This window comes from Oncorhynchus mykiss, chromosome 12, assembly GCF_013265735.2.
Source record: "Oncorhynchus mykiss isolate Arlee chromosome 12, USDA_OmykA_1.1, whole genome shotgun sequence".
In the NCBI taxonomy this organism is placed as follows: Eukaryota; Metazoa; Chordata; class Actinopteri; order Salmoniformes; family Salmonidae; genus Oncorhynchus; species Oncorhynchus mykiss.
In genome coordinates, this window is record NC_048576.1 from 34,404,555 (window position 1) to 34,427,977 (window position 23,423).

General features: G+C 44.0%; 1 protein-coding gene across 3 annotated transcripts in view; it reads left to right on the forward strand.

The window, feature by feature from the left end:
* The first annotated feature begins 9,833 nt into the window (after positions 1–9,833).
* Positions 9,834–23,423, forward strand: part of LOC110537489 (cytospin-B) — a 131,350-nt gene continuing 117,760 nt past the window's right edge. For all 3 annotated transcript variants that reach the window (XM_036937439.1, XM_036937440.1, XM_036937442.1), the window contains exons 1-3: positions 9,834–10,058; positions 18,893–19,081; positions 19,579–19,714. In XM_036937439.1, the coding sequence (XP_036793334.1) occupies positions 18,917–19,081; positions 19,579–19,714 (301 nt within the window). In that variant the 5' untranslated portion in view covers positions 9,834–10,058; positions 18,893–18,916. The remainder of the gene's footprint in view (positions 10,059–18,892; positions 19,082–19,578; positions 19,715–23,423) is intronic.

The following is a 23,423-nucleotide window of genomic DNA, read 5'->3' on the forward strand; positions in this document are numbered from 1 at the left end:
AAAATAAATATGCAACGCAGGACACGCTAGATAAACTAGTAATATCATCAACCATGTGTAGTTATAACTAGTGATTATGATTGATTGATTGTTTTTTATAAAATTAAGTTTAATGCTAGCTAGCAATTTACCTTGGCTTCTACTGCATTCGCGTAACAGGCAGTCTCCTTGTGGAGTGCAACAAGAGGCAGGTGGTTGTAGCGTTGAACTAGTTAACTGTAAGGTTACAAGATTGAATCCCCCGAGCTGACAAGGTGAAAATCTGAACAAGGCAGTTAACCCACCATTCCTAGGCCGTCATTGAAAATAAGAATGTGTTCTTAACTGACTTGCCTAGTTAAATAAAGGTATATAAAAAAAAAATATATATATATTAACAAAAATCGGCAAAATCGGCGCCCAAAAATACCAATTTCCGATTGTTATGAAAATTTGAAATCGGCCCTAAGTAATCAGCCATTCCGATGAATCGGTCGACCTCTAGTTATGATATCGTTTAGGACCTTGAGCATGGCTGAGGTGCACCCATGACCAGCTCGGAAACAAGATTGCATGGCGGAGAAGGTACAGTGGGATTCGAAATGGTCGGTGATCTGTTTGTTAACTTGGCTTTTGAAGACTTAGAAAGGCAGGGTAGGATTGATATAGGTCTGTAGCAGTTTGGGTCTAGAGTGTCACCCCCTTTGAAGAGGGGGTTGACCGCGGCAGCTTTCCAATCTTTGGGGATCTCAGACGATACGAAAGAGAGTTTGAACAGCCTAGTTAATAGGGGTTTTAATTTTAGAAAGAGAGGGTCCAGATTGTCTAGCCCGAATGATTTGCAGGGGTCCAGATTTGCGGTTCTTTCAGAACATCAGCCATCTGGATTTGGGTGATGGAGAAATGGGGGAGGCTTGGGCACTGTGGGGGGCGCAGGGCTGTTGACCGGGGGTTAAAGAGAGGAGATCTCCAATGAGAAGGTGCTAATGTAGGTTACGTTTTAAAGACACGTTTATGTGGGACCGGGAGCACTGCCCTGCCCTGCCTCCAGACTCTGAAGTGGTTCCATACAGCGCCTCCGTAGCTGTTGTTTTTCTTCCTGTGTGGGAGCCAGGCAGCCACTTGGTAACCTGATCCCAGATCTGTTTGTGCTGTCTTGCAAACAACCCCAGGAATTGGCATGGCAGCTCAAACAGATCTGGGACCAGACACCGGGATAGCCTCCTGGGCCCATGGCCACAACTGGAGAATGGAGTAGAGAGTGGGACAGAAGAGCTGGGAACTGGGTGCAGATACAGCTTCTCAGCATCAATAGGAGGCTATTATTGTTTGGCCTTGAAAATACCTTTTGTAAGAATGAGTAATGACGACAATAGAGGATCCCTCCGTTGAATAAATATTATTATATTTTTCTACCTTTGATCCATTCATGCATTGTTTTTAAGTATTTTGCTTTGTGTGTTTACTGAAGTGCCCTAGTTGGTAGGTATCAGGTATCAAGGTAAGACCCATGTGCAGACTGTGTGAAGTAACAATGTTTATTGTAACAACAGGGGCAGGCAAACGACAGGTCAAGGCAGGCAGGGGTCGATAATCCAGAGTAGGAGCAAAAATACAGGATGGCAGGCAGGCTCAGGGTCAGGACAGGCAAGGGTCAAAAACCAGGAGGACAGAGAAAGAGAAGCTGGGAAAAGACAGGAGCTGACAGGAAAACGCTGGTAAGCTTGACAAACAAGACAAACTGTCACAGACAGACAGAAAACACAGGTATAAATACCCATAGGATAAGTGGGGAAGATAGACGACACCTGGAGGGGGTGGAGACAAGCACAAGGACAGGTGAAACAGATCAGGGCGTGACAGTAGGGCAATTTTTCCGATGCACAGCTAGCCTCTGAGTCTGTGTGAAGTTTTCCTCCAAGTTTTATATTGTTAGACAATAATTTAATATGATTTGAGATTGCATCAGTTAACTCTGGCAAGAAAGGGAAAAGGCAACATAGCCAGCCTATTCCTCACACTCCATGATGTCACCGTCAGGCTGTTTTTCCGTTGAGAGAAGAGAACACTCAAGGAGTTTACGAGGAGAGAATATTCCTCTCTCTTCCAAGATGATTGGCAAGTTAGTTTCTCCTTGTGAGGTGTGGGGAATATGTGTCAGTAAGAGAGGGAAACAGGGAGAGAGAGTGGGAGAGAGAATCAGAGAGAGCGAGAGAGACAGGGAAAGAGAGAGGTGAAGATGGCAGTGCTAAGAAGCCCACTCTGGCTGCCTCTCCTCTCTTCTCATTTCCTCTCATCTCCTCTCATGTTTCTCTCTGAGTGAGATATCGAGTGGACACTAGAGGCTACAGCCAACACTCTCACATATCCCACATTGACAGGTGGCTCTTCAGAACAAACCCCACACACACACCCCACATTGACAGGTGGCTCTTCAGAACAAACCTACCACACACACATGCAGCGGATTAATGCTATATAATTAATCTGTTTGGCCTGGACACAAAGGGCTGTGAGACAGGTTTAATCCTAGACACATGGAAAGTGGGATTTATAAGGAGGGTACGGGGCAACAGAAGACAAACAGCAGAGGGGCTAAGAATCTTGGAGATGGGGAAAGGGCCAATAAAACAGGGGGAAAGTTTGCAGGACCCCGGAGGGGGCAGATCCCAAGTGGACAGCCATACCCTCTGCCCAAGACGATAGCGGGGAGCCGGGGTCCGGTGGCGGTCCGCCTGTCGACGATACCTCGTGGGAAGAGCGGTCCGAGCTCTCTTCCAGGTACGCGAACAGCGGCGGACGAACATCTGGGTAGAGGGTATGTTGACCTCTTCCTCTTGCTCCTGGAAGAGCGGGGTCTGATAACTCATGGAGCACTCAAAGGGCGAGAGCTCAGTGGCCGAGCAGGGAAGGGTGTACTCCACCCACATGAGTTGCTGGCTCCAGGTGGTGGGGTTGGCCGAGACGAGGCATCGAAGAGTTGTCTCCAGGTCCTGATTGGCACACTCTGACTGGCCGTTGGATTGGGGATGAAACCCAGAGGACAGGCTGGCCGACAACCCAATGAGTGTGCTGAATGCCTTCCAGAACCGGAACGAGAACTGAGGACCACTGTTGGAAACCATGTCCACCAGAAGTCCATGGATCTGGAAGACATTCTGCACCATGAGCTGGGCAGTCTCCTTGGCAGAAGGTAGCTTAGGGAGGGGAATTAAATGGGCGGCTTTGGAAAAACCTGTCCACCACGGTGAGGATAGGGGTGTTGCGGAGGGCGACCAGTGACGAAGTCCAGGGATATATGTGACCAGGGACGATTAGGGACAGGAAGAGTTTGAAGGAGGCCAGCCGGAGTTGCCGAGGAGTCTTGTTCTGAGCACAGATGGCGCAGGCGGCGACAAACGCGGAGACGTCAGGAACCATGGTGAGCCACCATCGCACAAAGGCCAGGGTCCGACGGAAGCAAGAGTGGCAGGCAAGCCTGGAGGAATGAGCTCATTCCAGGACGGCGGAGCGGGCAGCATCTGGGACAAACATCCGGTTAGCCGGGCCCGCCTCACGGGCCTGGTTCTCTATTCCCCAGATGAGGGTAGCCGCAAGGCATGATGTAGGGGGAATGGTTTCGGGGTTCGTGGGTGTAGAAGCGGGGCAATCGCGGCGTGAAAGTGCGTCCGGCTTAACATTCTTAGACCTCGGGCGGTAGGAGATGGTGAAGTTGAACCTGGTGAACAACAGGGCCTATCGAGCTTGCATGGAGTTGAGACGCTTGGCGGTGCTGCGATATTCCAGGTTCTTGTGATCCATCCACACTACGAATGGAAGTTCTGCCCCCTCTAACCAATGTCTCCACTCCTCCAAGGCCATCTTCACTGCGAGTAGTTCTCTGTCCCCCACATCACAATTCCTCTCTGTGGCATTAAGGCAATGGGAGAAGAAGGCAGCTTAAGGTCCAGCGCAGAACGCTGGGACAGGACAGCCCCCATTCTGACATCCGAAGCGTCTACTTCCTCCATGAACTGACGGGAAGGGTCCTGATGGATCCATATGAGAGCTTTGGTGAAGTGGTTCTTAACTTCTTATGGTATAGTGGATGGTTGCGTCCCACTGGGAAAATGGGAAAATGCAGGGCGGCAAATAAAATAAAAATGATATAAAAATCAAACTTTCATTAAATGAATAACCTCAACCAAATTCCAAAGACTGGTGACATCCAGTGGAAGCGGTAGGAACTGAAGACAGGTTCCTAAGAAATATAATTTGCCAATGAGAACTCAGTGAACAGACAGACCAAAAACAAGAATTCTGAACGGCTAGTCCTCGGGGTTTTGCCTGCTACATACGTTCTGTTATACTTACATACGTGATTCAAACAGTTTTAGAAACTTCAGAGTGTTTTCTCTCCAAATCTACTAATAATATGCATATCTTATATTCCTGGCATGAGTAGCAGGAAGTTGAAATTGGGCACGCTATTTATCCAAAAGTGAAAATGCTGCCCCCTATACCTTAAGAAGTTAAGGTCCAGGAATGCCCGGTCAGCAGCTGGGGACCACGTGAACTGGACCTTGGGAGAGGTGAGTGCTAACAAGGGGTAAGCCAAGCTGCTGTAACTCCGGTTAAAACGGCGGTAAAAATTGGAAAATCCTAAGAAACATTGCAGCTGGGTTGGGGCCAATCCAGCACCGCTCTCACCTTTCCTGGATCCATCTGCACATTCCCAGCAGCGATGATGTATCCAAGGAAGGAGATGGTGGAGCGATGGAACTCACATTATTTTGCTTTGACGAACAGGTGGTTCTCCAGGAGATGCTGGAGGTCTTGTTGGACATGGAGAACGTGTTCTTGAGCTGAGCGGGAAAAGACTAGGATGTCGTCGAGGTAGACGAACACAAACCGGTTCAACATATCCCGGAGAACGCCATTAACCAGGGCATCACCAGGTATTCATAGTGTCCGCTAGCAGTGTTGAAGGCTTCCACTCATCACCTTCCCGTATCTGTACCAGGTGGTAGGCGTTCCGCAGGTCTAACTTAGAGTAGATAGTGGCCCCCTGGAGCGGCTCAAAAGCCAAGGCGATGATTGGTAGCTGGTAGCAGTTCTTAACCGTGATGTCATTGAGTCCCTGTTTGTCGATGCACAGGTGCAGGGTTTTGTCCTTCTTCTCCACAAAGAAGAACAATGCGCCGGCAGAGGAGGCAGAAAGACCAATACCCCCTGCAGCCAGGGAGTCCACGATGGACGTCTCCATAGCCTTGGGCTCCGGACCCGACAGTGAATACAGCCGTCCCCGGGGTGGTGTAGTGCCCGGCAGAAGGTCGATTCCGCAGTCATAGGGTCGATGCGGAGGAAGTGAAGTGGCCCGAGCTTTGCTGAAAACCTCCCGAAGATCCTGGTACTCCACGGGGACGGCGGAGAAGTCCGACCCTTCTTCCGGGTCCACAGGAAGACGTCCCGGGGGAAGGCTTTGCCGACTTCAGGCAATGGGCATGGCAGAACGGACTCCAGCCCATGATAGTACCAGCAGTCCAGTTGATAAGGGGATTGTGGCGCCGGCGCCAAGAAAACCCCAATACCACGGGAACCTGAGGAGACTTGATGAGCATAAACTGTATAAACTCACTGTGGTTCCCAGATACACGCAGGTGGATAGGAGTAGTATTGTGGGTGACCCTGCCTATAGAGCGCCCATCCAGTGCTCTAACATCCAGGAGACTGGAGAGGGGGTGAGTGGGGATGCCCAGCTCAGACACCAGGGTGGTGTCCATCAAACTCTCATCGGCCCCAAAGTCTGTGAGAACCCGGAGAGATTTAGACTGGTCGCCCCACAGCAGGATGTCATGGAAAGGTGTGTATGGCCCACTAGAGTACTCATATCTACTGATGAGCCTGGTCTCTTTAAGGGACAGGTAGACACATAATGACCAGCAGTTCCGCAATACAGACAACTCTGGGTGTTAAGTGTGTGTAAGCGTTCGGCTGGAGACAGCCTATCTCTGGCAAGTTGGATCGGCCCCGAAAAAGGAGAGTCGGCAGAACTCAGAGACTCTCGGGGGAACTCGGGTAAGCTTGGATCCTCTCGGGACGTAGACGCCGGGGACTTCCGGAGTTCCTCTGAGGCAAGGTGAGATTCTTTGGCGAGCGATTGGGACTGGAATCAAACCTCCTCTCCTTCCTACGTTCCTGTAGCCGCCATCGATCCGGATGGTCAAGGCGATGAGCGAATCGAGATCCGTAGGCAGCTCCCGGGCTGCGAGCTCGTCCTTAACCTCCTCCGATAAACCATGAACGTATGTTTCGAACAGGGATTCTGGGTTCTAGGCACTCTCGGCAGCCAACGTGCCGAAATCAACCGCATAGTCCGCCACACTGTGGGACTCTTGCCGAAGCTGGAGTAACTTCCAGGCAACCTCGCTCTACAACGTAGAGTCAAAAACATTTTTCACCTAAGCCACGAAGTCCTCCAGGCTGAAACACATGGCAAATTGTTGTTCCCACACCGCCGTAGCCCAGGCGAGAGCCCTCCTGGACATTAACGTTATGAGATACGCTATCTTCGAGCGGTCAGAGGGGAAGGAAAAGGGCTGGAACTCGAAGATGATGGAACACTGGGAGAGAAACGCCCAACAGGTTCCTGACCCTCCAGTGAAATGTTCCGGAGGAGGTACGTGGGGGTGGCCTGGAGAGACTCACTGCTGACAGTGGTGTTACTGGGGGGCTGGCAGGCTACTGTCGTGGCCGGCTGCCTCACAGATAATCTGCGGAGTTGCTCCAGCAATGTATTCAAGGCACAGTCATAGCGTTCTGCCAGGGAATCCGTCCAGAAGACCTCAAAGTAACTCCTCATGACTCCCAATGGTGGCTCCTTGGGAGGAGATATTGTTGTGGAGCTGGTCCGAGTCTGCTGGGTCAGTCATGACCAGTTCGTACTATCAGACCTGCAGACAGACAGTTTGAAGTAACAAAAGATTATTACAAAAATAGGGGTCAGGCAAACGACAGGTCAAGAGCAGGCAGAGGTCAGTAATCTAGAGCAGAGTCCGAAAGGTACAGAACGACAGGGCACGCAAAATGGTCAAAACCGGGAAAACTAGAAAACAGGGACTAGAGCGAAAACAGGAGTACGGAAAAAATGCTGGTAGGCTTGACAAGACAAGACAAACTGGCAACAGACAAACAGAAAACACAGGTATAAATACACAGGGGTTAATGGGGCAGAAGGGCGACGCCTGGAGGTGGGTGGAGACAAGCACAAAGACAGGGGAAACCGATCAGGGTGTAACAATCTTTTTTACTTTTAGTTTTATACACGAGCTTCAAACAGCTGAAAATACAATATTTTTGGTTCTGGAAAAAATATTTCACAGCAGTTTAGATGGTACAATGATTCTCTACACTATACATGCTTGTTTTGTCAGAAACTGAAATTAGGCAAACTATTAGAATTTTTTCAACCAGGAAATGGTGGGGTGATTTCTGCATAATGCAGCTTTAAGTCAGTGTCATGGTTACAGTCACGGTCACTTAGGCTATTATAATAATGATATAGCATGTGATGCATCTTTCCCTATGGTCATTGTTATTGTCAGAGACTCGTGGCCTCACTAATGACTGTAAATTAACAGTCAATCCGTAGTGGCTACCCAGTACACAGATGATGATCATTGTGACATGTGAGCAATGTTCCCTCTAAACTGCGTGCAGGCGCGAAGCTCCCTGTGACTGCCATGCATAACAAATATCAGCCCGCACAGAGTAGCACGAGATTGAACTTCACTGAACTTTCTAGAGTTTTCCTCCTTAGTTAACATTGTCAAAGTTTCCCTTTACTGTGGGAATTGTGATCGAGTCAACGCAATATTAGCCACTTTCAATGCAACGTCCCGAAACAAAACAAACTTTGCAAGACTTAGTATGCAAAACTAAATATGCAAGCGATTTTCTTGTAGGCAGAACACATCACTGCGTGATTCTTTTGCATTGCCATACAGACTCAACACGTACTCTACACAGACCGTTGTAGCATAACCAATCAGAGCTGCAGTAAGCCTATATGCAAATTGCCATAATGGAACTATGCCATTCAGTTTAAACTGGACTGTGTTAACAGCATGAGCGGTGGTCGTGAATAGATGCGCTTTTAAAAAAATATCAAAGCGAGAGCTGCATTTAGCCATGTGTGCACATTTTTTTTATATCCTTTGCTAGTTAATGAGTTATTAGCACAGTTATAAATCATTTGTAGTCAGCAATGGGGGAGTGGTTGCTTCCAACAAGAGCACAAAATGTGTGCATTTAAAGCCATCTTTGAAAAGCGAGTCAGGAAAATAACTTTTTTAATGCCTAAAAGGGGCACTGTTGTATTTTTAGACTGTCTTGAATAAGTTAAGTAGCCAATAGGCGTAGTGTAGTATAATTGGTCTGATTCTCTGTAATAATGGTATGGGAATAATAATTAATTTGATTTTGTAAAGTGGGAGAAGTGGATAAACAAGTTAATTTAAAGCCCTGTATGTTTTTTTTCAAATGTCTCATGGAATGCAGGCCTACATTGAACACCACATATTGGCTGCTACTGTGGACTGATTGATAGAACAGCTATTTCCATGTTAAAATGTTATGGGATGTGTTTTTCTCCATAGTTTTTGATGGTAGACCACTCTGGTAGGACTATATTACGATCAAATAACCACAGTAGCCTACTTGACCACTGTTAAAACTATAACTTAAAGCAGTTACAGCCTCAGTGTTCACAGTAAACACGCACCGGAAGTTGCACAGAAGTTTCACAATGTTGAAGGGAACATTGCTTGTGAGTCAGTTGTCTACTGGCTGAAAATCTGAAATTGTGTGTTTTTTTATTTTATGCAAGAATTAAATTGAAACTAAAGGCAGGCGGAGTGGTCTGGGCTTAATCAGGCTCTAAATCTGAATATGTTTCTGTGTGGGGTGTCAAACAGGATGTGGGGCCTGTAAACCTCTCTGCTCTCTGAAACATTTCTCAGTCGTTAGGCAGCCTTGGAAACATCTTTTGTGTGGTATAGGCCTTGTACAGTGCAGTACAGGGGTGTGGTCAGCCAGCCAGAGTTCCCTATTTTACCGCTCACCACAAACTGACTGGAGTGTTTTCCATCACAACCCAGAGAGCAGTAATATTCTCCAGCTTATTACTACCCACATTTTCTACGGACTTGTCATGTTGTAAGTTGACGATCCAAATTTGAACAGTTGGAAAATGTGTAAAATGCTTACCACAAATGCTTAATCCTTGGCCCTCCCTCTTCTCTCTACTGAAGCTAGAACTATTTTCTTCTGAGACAAAGACAAGCTTTGTCAGCACAGCCAGGACATTTGGAAGTGAGAAATGTGCACGTCGTCCACCAAGGCATCTGGTGCTTTTGATTTCTAAAATACTAGTATATTCAAAGACATGAATAAAAGAAGCACATATCTTCCTACTAAGGACGAGCAACACAGACACAGGTCTCGAAAGTTATTTACCATACAATGGGGTGATTGTGTCCTCTACAATCTGTCATACACATGAGCTAAGCCTAAGGTAGCCTAAATCAAATGACCACAGTGTCCTGAGGGAAGGGAGACAAATAACAGGATTGAAATAAAATATATTCTCAAAACAACTGCGTCTCCACCTCTCCCACCGCCTGTACCTCAGCTTGGAAAAATAGTCTGAGTGGGGAGGGAGACTTCCTCGTGGCTAGACTGTGTGTGTGTGTGTGTGTGTGTGTGTGTGTGTGTGTGTGTGTGTGCGTGTGTGCGTGCGTGCGTGCGTGCGTGCTTGCGTGTCAGAGAGAGGTATAGGCAGCACAGAGGCAGACAGGCTGCTTCCGTGTCTTGATCTGTGTGTGTGGAGGCAGTAGCAGCTGGACTACTCTTGGCCCTGCTGCTCTTTCTCAGTGGCTCTCTGATCCAAAGGTCTGGCGTGTTGCTCTCTGTGCATAGACGCTGTATGTGTAGTCTGTCCAGCTCAACTCCGGTAGGAGTCAGTCAGTGTATATAGGGGGAGTTACAGTGCAGGGCAGTTTCTGTGAAGGTGTCATCAAGACCATTGCTGTTTTCTTTCTGTGAGTACACTCTCTATGACACTCTATCCCTCTGTCTCCCTTTCTCTTTCACCCCCTTTTGATATCCATGTTTATGTTTTTTAGAGCTCAGTCTCAGTCTGTGACCTTTCAGAAGTTGGTTAAAGGTAGTCAGGTTGAAACATGAAACCTTTAAGGTATTTGAGGACATTAGTTGGACAATTGAAAATTAAAAATGTTTTTTTTTTATGGCTGATCTTAACAGATATCCACAGATCTTTTTTAGTAACATTATGGGCTAAATATACGAGTCACTTTTTCTCTGAAGTAACAACCTGCTATATAATGCTAGTGTTGGTCATAGTTCACCAGCAGTTCATCTCTTTAGAGTCTTGGTTATTTAAAGGCTGATTGAGGCTGAAGCCTGCCCTGGGCTGAGCCATGCAGAGTGGGTCACACATCAGAGGATGTGATGAAGCAGTGTGATATTCAACCCAACATCCTTTCTCCAACCCACTGCCAAACTGGGGCCAGCCAGGACTCAGGAGCCACCCACCCACTGTTTACTGTGGTGGATAATGCTGAGGAAATGAATCAGGCTCCTCCATATTCATGTTAGCTACAGTATGTTCAGCTAGCATTACAGTATGTTCAGCTAGCAATGAGAGAGAGATATATTTTAAGGGTATTACGAGGTGTATTTGGTGTATTATACCCCAAGTACATTTTTTGTTGTTGTGTGGTTGTTTAGGTAGGCCTAGATCTACAGTATTCGGTGCACCACTGCTTGTTGTAGCATCTGTCATCTCCATGGTGTGATTCCTATATAGCCAATATATGGAATCGTATGTAACCATCTGCAATCCATTCATTAAAGGACTGTGTCAGTCTTAATATTAAAGGAATAAGCACAGAGACGCCACTTAATGTGTGGGTCTATGTGGTGGGCATCTCCTCTCAGGAAGTTGACTGAGAATTGCCTCATCAGGGTCGGGGGATGTCTTCTGTCAGTGACAGAAAGAGTGAGAGTGGAGATGTCTGTCAGTGCTACCAAGCTCCATTAACCTTCTGATGATGGGAGCATGCCCCTGTGCCCTATATCCACATCTGCTCCCAGAAAAACAGAAACACTGAGCATGGGCTGGGTAGAGAGACTGGACTGGTAGCCCGCCCACAGCACCTGCTTTATTGTACCTTCCCTATGAGATCAAGATACACAGTTCATTGGAGGGAGGTCTCCCACTGTGTGGGATTATAGACTGGAAAACGTTTAAAGTTCAACTTTCTGTGGACTGGTTTCATAGGGTAATTTCCTTAAGATTATGATATAAACAGTAGCCTATTTGGTTGTTGTGGTTCATGGGATGTTTGTTGTCAAAGGGATAGCGTAGCAATGTTCTCCAAATTGTTTGTTGTCTCTCCTTTAGGGCTCAAATGGATAAGAGGAGGTCTCAAAAGTGTTTCACTCACATCTCAATCCCAAACAGATAAGAAATGTCAGTTGGTACAAGCTTTCCTTATCTAAACTCAGCAACCTTTGGATTGTTGTTAGCTCTATGTCTAAGAAAACCCCATAAGATCTCTATATTTGTAATCATCTCTTTTTGAGAAAGTCTTTACATCCCCTTGCTGTCAAAGTCCATGTAATTAGTGAAAATAACACTCCAATAGTCAGGGCAGTAGCTTTGGTAACTAGAAAATCATAATCTACTTTTTAATTTGCAGATATGCTGCTGACAAATTCCCATATTTAGCCTAACCTTCCCACAAACCGATTTTGCCACATTACTCATATTTCCTGAGGAATATTGTGTTTTTGTGAAAATGTTTGAAGGGAAATTAGGGAAAACTAATCAAGAAGACTTCATATTAATAAATAAAGTAAGCTTTCATATTCTGATGTCTTTCTCTCTCGCTCTCTCTCTCTTTCTAAGACATTGGGTTTGTCATAATTAGGTCATTTTGATGGAGGACACACTCTCAGTCTAGTAATGTCCTTCTCTCACTGCTGAGGAACATTAAAGGTTGTCTTTACATAACTGTGTCCTGACAGTATAAAAACTAAACCTTGAGTGGGGCTGTTGCAGTGACCGTATTACCGCCACACCGGCGGTCACGGTAATTAGGCTTCTCCAAGCTCTGATTCTGCTGATGGTCATTAGTAGCCTACCAAACTTGCTAACTGCCTGGTACTCAGCACTCTATTGTTCCTCTAATCACTCTGACATCAATGCAAATGTATCGAAAATCTAATCAAACACTTCATGAGAACCCATGAGCTCATGTTGTGCAACATTTCTATAGGCTATGCCAGTGGTTCCCAAACCACTTTTATACCCCTTCTAGCACCAGGGTCAGCACACTCTCAAATGTTGTTTTTTTGCCATCATTGTAAGCCTGTCACACACACACTATACGATACATTTTTAAACATAATAATGAGTGTGAGTTTTATCACATCCCGGCTCGTGGGAAGTGACAAAGAGCTCTTATAGGACCAGGGCACAAATAATAATATAATAATAATCAATTTATTTAGCCATCTTATATATAAAACCATTTGACATTGTCGGTAAGCTTCAGTTCATTTGCACACAAAAAAATCATACAATGATGGAAAGACCTGTGTGTTGTCCTTGTTAATGCAGACACAAAAGAGCTCCAACTTCTCAATCATAGCCTCAATTTTGTCCCTGTAATCCTAGATTCAGATCATTCAGGCGAGAAAAAACATCACCCAGATAGGCCAGTTGTGTGAGAAACCAGTCATCATGCAAGCAGTCAGACAAGTGAAAATTATGGTCAGTAAAGAAAACTTTAAGCTCATCTCTCAATTAAAAAAAAAATAGTCAATACTTTGCCCCTTGATAACGAGCGCATTTCTGTATGTTGTAAAAGTGTTACATGGTTGCTGCCCATATCATTGCATAATGCTAAAAATACACGAGAGTTCAGAGGCCTTGCTTTAACAAAGTTAACCATTTTCACTGTAGTGTCCAAAACGTCTTTCAAGCTGTCAGGCATTTCGAATCATAGTCGCACACCTCATGTAGGCTAGCCCATAGGCCTATATGTTTTGATAAGATTTGTATCACAACTAAAGTGGCCAAATAACATCTTAAAATTAAGCACATTCATTTGTTTTACAAGGGGTTTAGAGCCTAAATGGCATACATAAGCTTCAATATGCACATCGGAATTGGATAAGGACTCGCACAGTTGTGTCCCCGATGTGTCTGTCTTCACTTGTAGCCTGTGAAAAAGACCCGATCACGTGATGGAGAGCCATGTGAGTGAGAGGTGCTTAGGAGTGCGCAGCTCTCAGGGAGAAGAGCACAATGCAGCACTCCAGGCCAATGGCACAACGACCACTGGCCGCAAAAGACATGGATTTTTTAGGGTGCATTACGGCCACAAAAGGGATGCCACTGTAAAATTTGAGGCATTATCAAGTGCTTGTCAAATTGTGAATGAGAGACGAATGAAGAGTGTACAGTCGGCGCAAAAAAACTAAGCAGAGCTCATACCTTTCAAGCTACTTTTTAAAAATCATCATTAGAGTCTCATCATGCAGCCTTACGTTGTATTAAAAATCAAAACATATAGCCCAACGTTTGTAGAACAACTAAAGTTACATTAATAACTCTAAATTAAGAATATAGGAGTACCTATTTATTTTTTAACAACTCAACACAGATTAGCTGCATGTGCGCACACCCCCAAATCGTTTGGAGAAAATATTTATATCTTTTTTCAGCTTTATTCAGTTGTATTCTTCATACTATAAGATAATTCCACGGAATTCTAAGCAAATCTTGTCTGCAAAATGAACTAGTGTAACTCACAGCCGTTTGGCAATAGCCAGATCAGGACCAGAGTTTGCTATTCTGTTCTTCTGAAATGGTCTACATTTTCTTCATATCATGCTTTATTAGACCTGTATAAAATAAATAATGGATTTATTTTGAAGGTGTAGGCTATATTATATGGATTTATTAGACTTTTAAAAATGTAAATGTTCCAAAGGTCTCCATCAGTGGCTTGTAGGCTGTGTGTGGAAACCAGGAGATGCTATATGTGCTTATTTTAATTAATGGTCAGTTACTGTGAGACCGACAGTTATTTGCTTGACAATCACCGGCTGACTAATTTTCGTGATTGCCACAGCCCTAACCTTGAGTCATGCACTACTACGAAGGTAAAAACAAATGTGGCCCTTGTGTCTTTGTCAGGATGCAGACTTTGCCTATATAGGCCCAGGCTATGTCTCAGCATACTGCAGAGACAGGTTTTACAAACAGTGTTTTACAAACAGTGAGCTGATTTCCAAATATTAGCTAATAAGTCTTTCCCTTTATTGCTTTTGACTCATGATTATTCAACAGACTTTACCTCAGTGTTTGCTTCCTCAATTTCTGTTATTTCGCAATTTCACTACATTTTCAAATTTAAAGCTGCTCTTAGCTTTTCCTCAATTTTTGTCTCACTTCCTCATCTTGGCTTCATGTTTTACCAACTTTTCGATATGATTTACATAGGCCTAACTATTGTCACATGCATTTGCCTATCTAGCTGAGGTACAGTACCAGACCTGTCTGTGAAAATGCAAGTGTGGATGGATGATATCACACAGGCATGAGGAGAAGACAGTGGGCTCTAGCAACATCATATGACGGGCCACACACAGCACACACGTTTTGTTCTTCTATCCTCGTGGGGACCTAAAATATATTTCCATTTGAACCCCTACACCTAACCTAAAACCTAACCCTAAACTTAACTCACTAACCCCTTACCCATACCGTAACTATAACCCTAATTGTAACCCTAACCCTAAACCTAACCCCTAAGCTTAAAATAGCCTTTGTCCTCATGGGGATGTGAGAAATGTCCCCACGAGGGAGAATTGTTTTACTAGCCTTGTGGGGACTTTTGGGGATTTTAGGTAACCACATGGATAGATGAACCAATCCGATAAGACTGTAAGGACCTGCAAGTTCTCTATTTACAGTTCAATATAAAAAATATGTATATATATATATATAAAGTGACATTGGGAACTTTCCTAAGGAGACAACCACCTATAGATCAGCAGACCTGGGTTCAATGGATTCAAATTGTATTTGAAATCTATAAAATACTTTTATTGAATTTGCCCAGCGCAATGAATTTGTCCGGCGCAATGGAACTAATGGAACATTTCCAAAAGGGCAAAACTCTGCCCACCTGGCTGTCATCTCAAACTATTTTAATGATTTAAAATACCATTTGAACCCAGATCTGGGTAGATGATTTTGCTGGGAAGCCAGCTTGGTTTTTATTCCTGCTCATGCTGCCTTTCAATATACACCCCAGGAGGTTGTGTGAAAGCCTGGGCTAAAAATAAGAGGCAAGCTGCTTGTAGCATGTCACGTTAAATGTGCTAAATGCCTTGCAGTGTTAGGGCTGGAGGTATGCTAACTGTGATGTTGGTTAATGTTTTAAGAACACATACACCCTGCAATGTTCCCTGACTGATCTGCCGAATGTGGTGACATCTCACTTTCCATTCGTTTTGCCCTTTCTGGCCTGCTATCTCTTAGTATGCACTTTTTGGATCTCGAAGAATCATGTCTAGATTTTAATGCAACTTATTATAATGCAGAAGTGCCCTTTGCTTAGATTAGCTTTTTAGTTCATTGTAGAGTTGAAGTACGACTCAATTTGATTCTAAATAGGCCTTCCTGCAATAGAAATGTTAACTTTAGGTCTATGCTGTATGCTGCGGTAACTAGAGTAAATGCGGAAGCTGTCTGCCCTAAGCCCTCAGCTGATCCCTTTTATTGATGTAGGACACCAGAGGTAAATATGTACACAGTGGTGGAAAAAGTACCCAATTGTCATACTTGAGTAAAAGTAAAGATGCCTTAATAGAAAATTACTCAAGTAAAAGTGAAAGCCACCCTGTAAAATACTACTTGAGTAAAAGTCTAAAAGTATTTGGTTTTACATATACTTAATGTCAAAAGTACATTTAATTGCTAAAATATACTTAAGTATCAAAAGTAAAAGTATAAATCATTTCAAATTCCTTATATTAAGCAAATCAGACGGCACCATAAAAAAAAAACGTAATTTACAATCGAAGCGTTTGTGTTTAGTGGGTCTGCCAGATCAGAGGCAGTATGGATGATAAAGGATGTTCTCTTGATAAGTGTGTGAATTGGACCATTTTTCTGTCCTGCTAAGCATTAAAATGTAACTAGTACCTTTGGGTGTCAGGGAAAATGTATGAATTAATTACATGTCAAAGTTGTCCAAAATATAAAGAGTAAAGTACAGATACCCATAAAATGACTTCAGTGGTACTTTAAAGTTGTGGTGGCAGCATCATGTTATGGGGTGCTTTGCTGCAGGAGGGACTGGTGCACTTCGCAAAATAGATGGCATCATGAGGCAGGAAAATTATGTAGATATATTGAAGCAACATCTCAAGACATCAGTCAGGAAGTTAAAGCTTGGTCGCAAATTAGTCTTCCAAATGGACAATGACCCCAAGCATACTTCCAAAGTTGTGGCAAATGGCTTAAGGACAACAAAGTCAAGGTATTGGAGTGGCCATCACAAAGCCCTGACCTCAAATCCTATAGAATATTTGTGGGCAGAACTGAAAAAGCATGTGCGAGCAAGGAGGCTTACAAACTTTACTCAGTTACACCAGCTCTGTCAGGAGGAATGGGCCAAAATACACCCAACTTATTGTGGGAAGCTTGTGGAAGGCTACCCAAAATGTTTGACCCAAGTTAAACAATTTAAAGGCAATGCTACCAAATTCTAATTGAGTGTATGTAAACTTCTGACTGACTGGGAATGTGATGAAAGAAATAAAGCTGAAATAAATCATTGTCTCAACTATTATTCTGACATTTCACATTCTTAAAATGAAGTGGTGATCCTAACTGACCTAAAACAGGGAATTTTTACTAGGATTAAATGTCAGAAATTGTGAAAAACTGAGTTTAAATGTATTTGGCTAAGGTGCATGTAAACTTCTGACTTCAACTGTAGGTATAGCAGACTGGGTCAGAGAGAGGTTGAAAATGTTATTGAAGACACGTGCCAGCTGGTCAGCGTATGCTCTGAGTATGCGTCCTGGTAATCTGCCTGACCCTGCGGCCTTGTTAATGTTAACCTGTTTAAAGGTCTTACTCACATCGGTTACGGAGAGCATCCGGAACAGCTGGTGCTCTCATGCATTGTTCAGTGTTGCTTGCCTTGAAGCGAGCATAGAAGGCAATTAGCTCATCTGGTAGGCTCGCGTCACTGGGCAGCTTGCGGTTGTGTTTCCCTTTGTAATCTGTGATAGTTTGAAATACCCTTCCACATCTGACGAACTCAAAGCCGGCATATTAGGATTCAAGCCTGTTTGAAGGCTCGTCGGAGGTCGTAGTGGGATTTCTTATAAGCGTCTGTATTAGTGTCCCGCTCCCTGAAAGTGGCAGCTCTAGCCTTTAGCTCAGTGTGGATGTTGCCTGTAATCCATAGCATCTGGTAGGGATGTAGGTTCACTGTGGGGACGGCATCATCAATTAATTTATTAATGAAGCCGGTGACTGATGTGATAATTTCCTTAATGACATCGGATGAATCCCAGAACATATTCCAGCCTGTGCTAGCGAAACAGTCCTGTAGCTTAACATCCGCTTCATCGGACCACTTCCGTATTCAGCGCGTCACTGGTACTTCCTGTTTGTGTTTTTGCTTGTAAGCAAAAATCAGGAGGATAGAGTTATGGTCAGATTTGCCAAATGGAGGGCGAGGGAGAGCTTTGTATGCATTTCTGTGTGTGTAGTTAAGTTGATTTAGAGTTTTTTCGCCTCTAGTTGCACAGGTGACATGCTGGTAGAAATGAGGCACTCTCACTCTGTGTTTGTTTGTTTGTGTATGCTATGCGTGTCAGTCAGTAATGATTGGGATACCCTTCCCTCAGACCTCACCTCCCCACCTTGCTTCAAATCAATGAATGAGTTCCACAGGGAGCTGTAGTAAAGCTCATTACAGTAAAGAGTGGAGAAAGCAGTCAGTGGCTCTCCAAGCTAAGAGCACCACCTGTCTGCTGGACACAGACTAGCCTACATCATATTTCATTATGTGTAGGCTATTCAGAATATTTGTCTCTATTTGCAAACAGACATGTGCATTGGTTATTGATGCCAAGCCACTGCCGGTTAAATTACAATCTTCATCTTCCCCTAGTTAAGTGCCTTCAAACCAACTCAGTTGTGTGGTCTGAGTGTGTTGTGTTATATTTGGTTTCCAGTCCAAATCAAATCAAATCAAATCCCTGTGTTGTGTTTTCTCAGCTCTGTAACAGGATGTGTCCTGACTAGCGGGAGTTGACAGTCTCAATACCTCAGCTGTCCTCTCACTCTGCTCAGAGTGGTGTCATACCCATACACTGTCTTGTATGTCTTGGCACAGGCTGAAATGCCATCAGTGGCAGCACCATATCTGCTAACCACCCCTTCGCAGACTATACTCTCTCTTCTCTCAAACGTATAGGCCTACAGTAGTCTCCCTTTCACTTTACAACTGTACCAAATGTACCCAATATCTGCTTGATAAGATGTAGTCATCTTTTCCTGTACCGGATGCCACCCAAAGGGTGATGTGAATCTGGAATAGTTTATCTAATACCACGGGCCATGTTTCACTTATTTCTATTGAAATAAGCTAAATAATGTAAACCCGTACTGAATATATAGGCTAATCGTGATTCAGTTCTACTTCATAATTTCAACCAGCAGACGTCACAATGACTGAAGCATTTGTGTCATACCCATGTATTCATAATAATATTTACACCCTGTTATCTCTCTCTCTCCTGTCCATTGTAGGCAGCAGGTATAGCAGACAGAGTCATGCTGAAAGGGGGCATGGCCAAGGCAGTGCTGCCCAAGCCAGGGCTCCAGGAGAGGGCCAAGCAAGCCTCCCTTGCCCCCTCTACCACCACCTCCACCACAGCTACAGGCATCAAAACCTCCAGATCCTCCAACACCCTGGCCACAGACCTGCGCCTTAGCAGGGTGAGTGGTGCCAGACACAGTAGATGACAGGGGCACCACTGAACACACCCAACATCTCCTTGATGAATGGTGGGAGGTTGGGAGTGGAACAGGTGGGAGGGAGATAGGGGAAGAGACCACCCCTTACATTTTTCTAAGAGCATCTCTGTCCATTTGGATGATTGAAATAAATGTTCAATTGAATTAGCCTACCTCTGCATCACGTGCAGACACTGATCTCGGCAGGGTTTTACAAAGTATACACACTCTTACAAAAAAAGGTGCTATCTAGAACCTAAAAGGGTTCTTCAGCTATCCCCTTTCCACAGAGGGTTTTTACATTAAACCCAAACGGGTTCTACCTGGAACCAAAAAGGGTTGCATTGACAGCATGATTATTTGTCTGAGAGTGCTTTTCAATTTAATACTAGTAGATTGAGGATGTTTTCCAATTGGTAAGGTAATCTGTGGTTTGCTAAATCCTGACTGAGTGTGTATGTATGTGTATATTGTTCTAGCTGAAGAGGGCCAGTAGTGATGACACACTGGCCAAGCCTGCCCTGGGTGCGGCAGCCACAGGCTCACGCATGAAGAAGACTGTCACTGCAGGGGCCATCTCTGACCTGGCCGAAGCAAGACCTCGCAGCCTCTCAGGTAGGGGACCCATAGTTCAGTGCACACACACCCACACGTTTTGTTCTTTTATCCTCTTGGGGACGTAACATTTATTTCCATTCAAAATCTTATTTTCCCTAACTTTAACGAAATCTAACTCTTAAACTTAAACCTAACCACTAACCCATTACCCTAACCCTAATTCTAACCCTAATCCGAACCCCTAAATTTAAAATAGCTTTTGTTCTTATGGAGATGTGGGAAAAGTCCCCACAAGGGATAATTTTTCTTGTTTTACTATCCTTGAGGGGACTTTTGGGGATTTTAGGTCCCCACATGTATAGAAAAACCAACCCACACACACACATAGAGTGCATTCGGAAAGTATTCAGACCCTTTGACTTTTTCCATATTTTGTTACATTACAGCCTTATTCTGTATTACATATTTTTTTAGACATTTTTGCAAATGTACATACGTATTCAGACCCTTCACTCAGTACTTTGTTGAAGCACCATTGGCAGCTATTACATCCTCGAGCCTTCTTGTGTATGACACTACAAGCTTGGCACACCTGTATTTGGGGAGTTTCTCCCGATCTTCTCTGCAGATCCTCTCAAGCTCTGTCAGGTTGGAAGGAGAGCGTTGCTGCACAGCTATTTTCAGGTGTCTCCAGAGATGTTCGATCAGGTTGAAGTCCGGGCTCTGGCTGGGCCACTCAAGGACATTCAGAGACTTGTCCCGAAGCCAGTCCTGCATTGTCTTGGCTGTGTGCTTAGGGTCGTTGTCCTGTTTGAAGGTGAACCTTCGCCCCAGTCTGGTTCTGAGCGCCCTGGAGCAGGTTTTCATCAAGGATCTCTGTACTTTGCGGTGTTCATCTTTCCCTCGATCCTGACTAGTCTCCCATTCCCTGCCGCTGAAAAACATCACCACAGCATGATGCTGCCACCACCATGCTTTACCGTTGGGATGGTGCCAGGTTTCCTCCAAATGTGTCACTTGGCATTCAGACCAAAGAGTTCAATCTTAGTGTCATCAGACCAGAGAATGTTGTTTCTCATGGTCTGAGAGTCCTTTAGGTGCCTTTTGGCAAACTCCAAGCGGGCTGTCATGTGCCTTTTTACTGAGGAGTGGCTTCCGTCTGGCCACTCTACCATAAAAGCCTGATTGGTGGAGTGCTGTAGAGATGGTGGTCCTTCTGGAATGTTCTCCCATTTCCACAGAAGAACTCTGGAGCTCTGTCAGAGTGACCATCGGGTTCTTGGTCACCTCCCTGACCAAGGCCCTTCTCCCCTGAGTGCTCAGTTTGGCTGGGAAGAGCCTTGGTGGTTCCAAACTTCTTCCATTTAAGAATGATGGAGGCCACTGTGTTCTTCAATGCTGCAGACATTTTTTGGTGCCCTTCCCCAGATCTGTGCCTCGACACTTTTCTGTCTCAGAGCTCTACAGACAATTCCTTCGACCTCATGGCTTGGTTTTTGCTCTGACATGCACTGTCAATTGTGGGACCTTATATAGACAGGTGTGTGCCTTTCCAAATCATGTCCAATCAATTGAATTTACCACAGGTGGACTCCAATCAAGTTGTAGAAACATCTCAAGGATGATCAATGGAAACAGGATGCACCGGAGCTCAATTTCGAGTTTCATAGAAAAGGGTATGGATACTTATGTAAATAAGGTGTTTCTGTTTTTTATTTGTATTACATTTGCAAAAATGTCTAAAAACCTGTTTTCACTTTGTAGTTATGGGGTATTGTGTGTAGATTGATGAGGGAAAACATGTATTTAATACATTTTAGAGTAAGGCAAGAACGTAACAAAATGTGGAAAAAATCAGGGGTCTGAATACTTTCTGAAATGCACTGTATATGTACATTCATGCTACACACATATCACAACTGCTGCAACCACTCTTATTATTACACTGCACAATTTAAACACTACCCTCCAATCCCCCTTCCCCAAAACACGTGTAAATATTGGACTATAAATTGTGTGTTATTCTTATGCTAAAAGGTTTATTCTATTCTACTGAGCCATTTACTTTATGTTCATAAAGTAAATGGCAGTTAACCCACTGTTCCTAGGCCGTCATTGAAAATAAGAATTTGTTCTTAACTGACTTGCCTAGTTAAATAAAGGTAAAATAAAATATTCTTATATTTTCTTATTTCTTATTGTTGTTGCATTGTCCAGAAGGAACCTGCAATAATCATTTCGTTGGACGGTGTATATCATGTGTATCCTGTACATATGACTAATAAAACATTAAACTTGTAACACACACACACAATCACACGTCCCTTTTACTTCCTCTTTCTTTGTTATCCATATGAAACAATATTCCACCTGAAAAGAAAATGTAAACTCTGGGTCCTTCCGACAAAAAGTAACTGAATGGACAAGTATCAATCAATGTTATTCTATCAAATATTGTAGTTTACTTTTTGTATGCTGAGTTGTCTGTCTGTGTGAAATAATTACACACACTGCATTTACATATCAGAGTGTATAATGGTGTTTTTCCAATAATCAGTTCAGAAGCACACTTCACTCCTTCTTGTAGTCCCTGTTGCTGATTTCATTTTGCTCTGTGACGTACAACCAGGGAGACATCGGGTACAACTTCCCCTGATGGCCACTAGAGGGCCATAGATCATCACTCTGATTTTTCTGAAAAGGCTCAAGTTCTACAATACAAGCCATAAAGAACTTTCCCTGAAATCCCCTCTTTATTTCCATATCTGTTCAGTGTCTAGCTGGCCTGTTGGGATGCAGGTGGTAGTCTGAGTAGTCTCCTATTGTTTCGGTGTCCAAACCTGACACAGTGAGTGGACATTATCGTTGTCTGTCCCTGTAACGACCTCTGAATAGTTCTCTGAACTGTGGCCATTTGTTCTGCCATGATACAGAAAATATGAGGACTTATTTTCCAATAGGATAGGTCGGCGCTTATTGAAAGGGAAAGAATGATCATCATTGTTCTCCTTAGAGAGATTTGTGTGTGTGTGTGTGTGTGTGTGTGTGTGTGTGTGTGTGTGTGTGTGTGTGTGTGTGTGTGTGTGTGTGTGTGTGTGTGTGTGTGTGTGTGTGTGTGAAGCGTGTGCACACGTACAGTATGTGTCTTTGTGTGTGCGTTAGTGCAGCAAGCGTGAATGTGTTGGGTTGTTGTTAGTGAGTTACACACTCAGATGTTTAGTGTTAGGGACTGTCAGTCAGGGGTCCGAACATGGGTGAGCATGAGGCCATCTTACAAAAGAACACCCAGAACATGTTTGACTGAGTTGACTGTGTTGGACTCTGTGTTGGAACCTCAATAACAACCTTAGCAAATTAACCCAGGGCTCTGTCATTGTGACAGCATAATACTGTAACTGTATCACACTTTCGCCCACTGGACACATGCTGTACACATCAATCATTAAGATAGATCTCTCAATTGCAGCAGGCATTCATTATGGGCTATATTTTCTAAATATTTTGACTAGTTCACTGTTTAATGTCATTTGGATTTGCCGTAAATTTATATTAGATTCAACTATACTTTATAGTCTGTTTTACACTGAAATTTGAATTGCATTATATGTTCCATGTCACATAAGTATTTAATGCATTACACAATTAAGGCTCTTGTAATGATTTTCTGAGCATGTGAATAATAAACTCGACCCTTAGCTGTTGTATAAACCCTGTCTGGGTTTTGACTGAACTGAGCATAAGGGCTTCTTAGGAGAAGTGTTTGATT